The 7,991-nt window shown below is 44.8% G+C and overlaps 1 protein-coding gene across 2 annotated transcripts in view; it reads left to right on the plus strand.

Moving 5' to 3' along the window:
• The window catches only part of TRP1 (tryptophan biosynthesis 1), a 38,911-nt gene extending 31,193 nt beyond the window's left edge, over positions 1-7,718 (plus strand). For both annotated transcript variants that reach the window (XM_087380036.1, XM_087380031.1), the window contains 2 exons: positions 7,127-7,209; positions 7,344-7,718. In XM_087380036.1, coding sequence (XP_087236162.1) covers positions 7,127-7,162 — 36 coding nt within the window. In that variant the 3' untranslated portion in view covers positions 7,163-7,209; positions 7,344-7,718. The remainder of the gene's footprint in view (positions 1-7,126; positions 7,210-7,343) is intronic.
• The last annotated feature ends 273 nt before the right edge of the window (positions 7,719-7,991 follow it).

Here is a 7,991-nt window from a genome sequence, read left to right on the forward strand (position 1 = left end):
TCGCTGGTCTCATTGTGAAGATCAGGCCGGAGAAGATGACCCCCAAGTAAGTGTATGAGGATACGATCTCAACTGGTGACTCACCGAAAGTAAAAGTAAACTGCTTTCGTTGCATGTTTGCTCGAGAGGTGTTAAAGATCATGACCTTGGTCTTGCCAAGGTTGACCTCCGAATCATGGTATAAACAAAAAGCCTGCAATGCATCCAGGTGTCGCTGGAGCCCCTTGGGTATGGACTACAAGAGCGCCATGTCATCTGCATAAAGAAGAATGCTAATGATGATCCCGGCAAGTGAGCAACTGGTCCCTCCGAACGCCCCCATGAAAGTCTCAAGCTCATCGATGTAGCGGCCAAACAGGGTCGGTGATAAGGGACAACCCTGTTTGACTCCTATGGTACTCAAGATCTCATCTGTCCAACCTGCACCCGTCCGAACTCGGCCTGAGACTCTCTCATACAATGCCATGACTGCCCAGATGATCTCCTGATCAAATCCCAGTGTCTGTAGGCGTGTGATGAGACGAGCTCGAGGTATTGTGTTAAAGGCTTTGCGGAAATCCACAAAGCAGCAATATATCCTCTCCTTCCGTGATCTAGCCTCCTCAATGACACTCCCGAGTGTGAGTATGTGATCCATAGTCCCATGGTCTCGCTTGAAACCGGCCCGACCCTCTGCTCTGAGCCCTCTCATTTCTGCGAACAGGCTAACCGACGCATCCAATACAGCTGCATAGATCTTGGACATCACATGTCCAATCATGATAGTCCTGTAGTTACTCGGGTCCATGGGATCCCCTGCCTTGTGGATGGGGGTGATGGTGTTGAGTGTCTAGGTGCGGGGGAAGCCAAGGCAAACATCGTCATTGAATAGCTTTGCTAGGATCGGGGCTAACATGTCAATCCCATATGCAATAAACTCAATGCATAGCCCCTCGTGATCCTTAGCTCGGCCATTGTGCAGTTTCAATGTCACATCCTTGACTCCCCTCTGGTGAACAACGAGCAAGTGGTGGGGCGATGTGTGTGTGAGATCTGGAGTGGGCTGGTGTGGGACATCATAAAGATGGTGTGCAGACGTGTGCCAGACTCTCGTGTCGGTGAGGGGTGATGGAGACCTACACTCAAGGAATCTCCGCCAAAAATCCTTAGAGTTGTTGTTGTACAAGATGTGCAGCAGCTCCTCCTCATTTCGACGAAGAAATGCCTGCTTCTTCTGACGTACGAGATGTCGGTACTTGCGTATCCTGTATGGTGTGTTTGGGAGGTGACATTTGGTTCCAAGTCAGAGCTGTCGGCGATAAGCCTTGCACTCCGCATCGTACCAATTGTTGCCCAATCGTTGCAGGGTACAAAACCAAGAGGTGGTGGTCTAGTGGACTGTGGGGTATGGGGAAAGATTTGGAGGGCAGCCTCGTGGAGTGTGCGACTAATCAGGGCAGCACGGTCCTCTATGAGTGGTATGTGATCGATGTAGGTTAGGAGTCTGTTTAGGCGTCCAGAGTAGGCCGATGAGAGGCTGTGATCAAAGTGTATGTCGTGGTAGGTGTCGTCTTCCTATGTGGTGTGTGTGGTGTGGCTAAGCGTGGGGTGGCGATAGTGAAGAATAGGTATGTCTGATCAGCTCCTGGAGGGAGTGGTGCTACAATGAATTTGGTGATACATGAAGTGAAGGTAGGGGATCCCATGATGTAATCTACTACACTAGTGCCCCCCCCGTGTGGGAAGCAAGTAAAGCCACCTGAGGAGGGCCATAGGTCAAGCCCGTTGTAGATGATGAGATCATGCATCCTGCCCAGATCAAGGAGCGTGTGTCCATATGGTGTAACAGGCCCGTGTCGGTCCAATGAGGTCTTGGTCATACCTGCTCTGTCTAGGTCCAGGTCTGGTAGCATGATAGAGTCGTCTCAGAAGTCCAGGAGTGGTGCCTGGCGTGTGCTCGTCCTGACGTTGAAGTCCCCCACAAGGAGAACTTCCCCGCGGGCTGAAATGTCTGGGATATCCTGATGTAAGGGTGCATATGGCAATGTCTCACCCACCTCTCGTGCCACTTTGGCGAAGTGGGATGTGTCTGGCGGGAAGTAGCATATTGCTATGAAAAGGTCACGGGTGTCTGTGCGTCGGATCCAGATCCACATGAATCGGGAGTGTGCATCCTTCCTCTCAATGGAGATGGCTCCAACGAGGGAAGACCTGTACAATACTGCGACCCCGCCTGATCCTTGAACTCCTCCTGTATCCCTCGTCTCATCCCTGAAGGCTGACTCCCATGTGTAGCCACTGACTATCGGTAGTGGATGCTCTGGGCTCTGATGTGTCTCCGTGTAAAAGACTATGTCTCGTCCTGTATAAGACTCCGAGAAGTTCCCTGGGTCTGACCATAAGGTACCATTACAGTTCCAAATGGTGCAATCTAGGGTCTCAGAAACCTAAGTCTTATAGGCCCCGTCCCCCTAGGGGGTACCGGTGGGAGCCCGACGGGTGCCGGTCAACAACCTACCATCTCGGACCACGGCCCATTTCCCCTCCTTGCGAGCAACATCCCGCTGCTGCAAAAGAACTCGTTGCTCCTCAATCTGTAGTGGTGTCAAATCCTCGTCCATGGACGAGGATGTCTATGAGTCTATGAAAATAAACTATATAGATCAAAATCTAGAAAGGAGTGTGTAGCATCTCTTTACAAATTACATCATTAACCTAGTATTATTTACTATCTTTTTTCACCGCTTCCCTTCTTTGTAAATTGCCTAGTTACTTTGTTTTGGATAGAGTTATTTTAGGTAAGCCAAGGCTGGGCCTTTATGGAAAGAAACTTTGTAGGACATTGCTTCTAGAATAGGGGTTGGATGCTAAAGATAGTAATGCTTGGCTCATAAATACAAGCTAGGGGCTTAATATTTGGGATGTCCTAGGAAAAGGCATTTCCTAGGGAGGGACATGGACCTGTTTGCCAAGGTGTAGCAGCCTAGAAAGGGGCATGTGGTATGGGATGCCTGACTAGACATTCAAGTGGACTAGTTGCCTTATTAGTTTTCTAGAGGTGGTGACATGGGGAATGCTTATGTGGCTGTTCAAGTCGGAGCAAGATTTCGAGTTTGAGGGCTGCGGACAGCTTCCCCAGCTCACCTAATTGAGAATGGCTCAATGACTGGATCAAAGGTATCTTTGATTACCGTGATACCCATAGGAGAACCTCTCGGCCCCTTGAGGCTGACCATAGTGAGCAAAGGAAAGTGACGAAGCATTATAACAAGGATCCTTCATTTTGGTTGTGTATTCATGATGACCTTTACGATCATGTTGCGATTTCAAATTCTTATTGTAATCAGGTTTGAGACTGAATCTGGGCTTTTGATGTTGCTTTCTACTCTCTGGTATTAGGATTGTATCATTCCGATTACTAAGTTTGTAAGTTGTCCTATGAATGGGATAAACTGTTAAGAATCAGTTCAGGTTGGTCTCTTCTCGCGATGCATGGTCGAGTAATCTAGCAAGTCTTTGAATGATTAAATTATCATTTACAATCAAAACCTCTCAGAGCTCTATCATGGAGTTCTTTCAGCTAGATCACATGGACCCCCACGAGACGAGGCCTCGACATGACCGTGACCCGGAGCCTGTGACCCGACAGCTCAGACAGCAGGGTCGACACACAGATCACACTCAAGGGCATCCCCTCCTTCTTTAGAGTTAGAGCCCGACCAACGGGGGTCACAGTAGCCTTGGTCAAATGCAGAGCTACGACCAAGAGACGTGCCAGGACCGCACCTCTAAGTGGCCGACAACACTCTATTACTGACTTCATGCCTCCACTGCCCCATCCATCCTGATATCTTGCTGCTGCCAATGATGATGATGATATTGATGACGATGCTGAGACTGATATATAGTCGACCATCAACATGACTATGTTGTACTTAGGACTGAGTACTGTTATTCTGCATTTTTGCATTTTGCATTGGTATGGATGCTCGTTTAGTAGCTCCACTACCACAGCTTGTTGTATCAGGATTTTCACAGTCTCATAGACCCATCAGTCTTCCGAAGACTTTAATAAACTTTCTTTCTTTCTTTCTTTCTAGACTATATCGCTAAGCTGTCTTTTTATAACTATTGCAATTTGCATGCTTGCATCCTCAGAGCTAATTTGTAATGCTTTCAAATATTATTTTGCCAAGGGATGACGTAATTTTTAGTAGCAAGTTTGTGAGAGTGTGAGTATGTTGGCCTGCCTCATCATAACTTGCAAGGCAACCAAATCACTTGGCTATATTACGCAGATGGCATGACCATTTTGAGGAATCTCATGTCTAAAGTGGTAGGTTAGACCTTAGGGCATAGGCTAGACCACCCAAATGAAGTGTCATACCTCACACACATCCACCATGGATGCAGCGGATGGGGTGCCACATCGCACAATTCTATTGTTCAGTCTCAGGTGGCTTTGCCACGTCACGTGGAGATGCACTCACCACTCACACTCTCTAGGGCAGCATGAGAGTTCATGCATGCATGCGTGTTCGTACATTAGACTCCCTCTGTGTAGTTTCAGCTACCTCCTTTTTCCTTCAAGTGGAAGTGCAGTAATGTATGCAGCTAAGGCATCCTAACAGACCGAGAGATTTAATTGCACAACCTATGACAGGTTAAAGCCCTGGCTTTTACATGAAGCCAAGGTAGCTTCACCCTCACACTTCCTCACCCATTAGTTTAGGGTTTAGTTACATATTGTGGATTCATAGTGTGAGCAACTTGGTTGCTGCATTTTTCAGCTTGCATATTGTAGTAGTGATTGTCATTTCTATTGCAGATATTCATCATGTGAGCAGCTTAGTTGCTGCATTTTTTTAGCTCTTGAATTGTAGCTAGCTATTGGCATTTCTCTTGCAACAGTTCATTGTGTGTGTGTGACTGAGAGAGAGAGAGAGAGAGAGAGAGAGAGATTGTACCTATGCATTTTATAGTGAGCTTCTCCTATTTTCTTTGTGGTATCAAAGCTAGGTGCCAATGTTGGGACCTTTGAAGGAAGCAATAAACTCGTGCAGGTATCAAAGTTAGCAGAAGCAAAACCTGCAAGAGACATCTAATCTTAGGTGTATTACATAAATCAATTAATGAGTTTCTCTAGTTAAAGCACACACAACATGCATCTATGATGCATTTGGTAGTCACAATAAGTCGAACCAGTGAATATCCCCTACTGAAGAATGCCAAATTGGAAGGAGCCAATTATGTCATATGGAAATTCAAGCATGAGAATCTAGAAACCTCTAAGACAGCCGAAGGAAAAGAGAAGAGATAAAAGGATAATGTTGGTTGGGAGTCATAGCCTTCCACCAGCTTGGCCCATCCTCTCCCACCAGGGCTGTTATGTCGATAACTGGACTAACTAGGGCCTAACCAAGACTGGCCTGACTTAAGGTCACGGCCAAGCTAACCTATGATCTTGGATTGGATTAGGGTTAGGGCATAGTCTAACCTGGATTTGGATTAACCTAGGGTTGAGACTAGAGCTAGCGTGGATGAGGTTTAGATGCCATGAAAGCATGACCATTCTAGGATTAGCAGAGCTAATTAGGTAAAAGCACCGCTTTAAGTAAGTGAAGCTCTTTGTGCATTAAACCTAATGTTAGGGCTGACTGCTAAAGGCTAGGCCTATAAGTATGAGCCAGGGGCTGAGTATTTGGGGTTCGAGGAGTTTGTGCCTCCTCTGGATGTAGACCTGTTGGCTTGGGAGTACCAGCTAGATGAAGGGGCACGTGTTATGGGCACATGCATTGACCGTGAGGCTGGCTAGCTCTTGCAATGGTCTAGACCTTTAGGCTCGGGTTGGCTCGACGTACTAAGCCTACAGCTGGGAGGTGAGCTGCTAGCTTGAATCCCTATGGATTGTTATGCGGGATTGTCCCGCTGTTTTGAGGACTCCGGCTGGGAGTTGAACCCCACCATGGTCAGTTGGGGGTGCTACAATGGCATATGTCACTCACCTCCCTCCCCTTGTCACCCTGTCTTGCACGCCCCCCAAAATGACCTTTAAAATATAGGAATAACTGTAGTTGATTTCTGCAAGCACCATATTGGAGAGGGACTACCATGTGAAATTTAAAAAGAAGGCAGCTACCTAGAAGAGGATTGATCATTGAACAAAGATGTAGAAAAGGGACTTACAAGTTGCAACTCCTAGAAGAGAGTGTATTTTTCATCTCACAGTGAGGCAATGGGAAACAAATAAAGCCATGTTTAAGAAACGGTAATAAGTTTCATATAGTTAATATTCATTTACTACTAGATAAGCAGTGTCGCAATATGTAATCCACTTAGTTTATTCTATCACATATTGGAGCAACGAAGATTACCTCAGTTGACGCGGTAGACTGCAGAAAAAGGCGTGTGTGAAGCTTCCTAGAAAAAGATTGAACAAGTGCAAAATGGAAATGTTGATTAGTGAAGAACCTCTTCAGTTTAGCTGTGAATTTTAGAAAAGGGTTTGAACTATTAGAAGACAGTGCAGTCGGCACCTCCCAGTGAGCCAATGTCAAACCAGGAAATACAAAATTTGAAACTAAGATACATAAAAAACAGCTTTTTCCCTAGAGGCTACTACTAATTTGTCAATGTTCCAGTAGATAGCTGACTTCATTTCTTTCTACAATGACCTTTTACTATGAATGACAGAAGGTTCTATTTTCAGTTTGAACATTATATTTTGCCATACGGTCCACTATTGTGTTTCATGATCATTATCTCAAGGTTGCTATAAACCAGTCATGAAGATACTACCTTACTCTGTCTGCTTTGTTCTATCGGTGGACTATGTTATGTGGAGGCATCAAATGGATGTGTATTTGATAACATCATTTCTTCAATGCCGTCTGTTTTTAGCGATCTCTTAATGTTGCAGTAAATTATTGAAAAACCCCAAACTCCAGTTTGCAACATTGACATGTTTCAAAATATCTATCTTTGCAACTCTATTAATGTCTGTAAGAGATTTTTAAGATTTATGATACCAACTGGGTCTGAACACAAATTGGAACAACTTGAATCTGAAAAATGGAAAGTTCCCACGAGAGAGAGAGAGAGACACTTAAGTGCACTGACCACACTTGTGTATATATCTATAAACCAGAAATTGAAGGCAGAGGAGGTGCCCATTCAGTCCTAAAAGGACATACACTGTATTCGGGACAGAGATTGCTTTACAGTGGGCAGGTCCACTTCTTGGATTGATTGGGATTTTGTACATTCTTATTCTCCAAAACTTTTTTTCCTATTTATCTTCATAGGAAAGTAGGTTTGTTGCTTGTGCAAATGTTAAAAATATCTCTGTCGTCTTTTTTGGGCAGGGTTTTACTGGATCAGAAAGAAGATGCAAGCACCTATGTAGAGGGATTTAGGGTCGTTTGCCAATAAACTTCACTTTTTGTGGCTTTATGTTGTAGAATAGTATTAGATCCCTTCTTCAGTCATCTTATTTTGGAGACTCAGATCATATGAAGAGCAGCATTCCTATGAATTTCAATTTTGTTAGAGTCTAACTCCATGTTCAACCCAAGCACTCTTCAAAGCTTGGCACTACTTATTCAAGGGAACCCCATATGTGCAAGTTGATAAGAAACAGCTGTGGAATGGTGGGTTCTTATATGTATTTAAACCCTTTTCCATATCTATGGCAATCAGACAAGAGACACTTATAGGTGGAGAAAATTTTCACATTTATAGGTTGATTGTAAGGTGTCCACTTCTTAGTCAGGGCACACTAACTCAGTCTGCATTTTTTTAATGGAGATCACAATGATTCAAAAATTTGTACTTCTGAAAATGAGATATGTCTGGTCAAAGGAGCTTGGGAAATGAGATATGTCTGGTTAAAGGAGCTTGATAGATTTTTAGAGACCTTTGATATGGGGCCCACCTCTTTGTCAAGCAACGATGGATTGTGAGATTTATTAACTTCACCTTGTCATGAATAGAAGAACACACGGATTTTAGAG

This window comes from Dipteris shenzhenensis, chromosome 1 (assembly GCF_047967505.1).
Source record: "Dipteris shenzhenensis isolate YYH24624 ecotype China chromosome 1, Dip_SZ_1.0, whole genome shotgun sequence".
NCBI lineage: Eukaryota > Viridiplantae > Streptophyta > Polypodiopsida > Gleicheniales > Dipteridaceae > Dipteris > Dipteris shenzhenensis.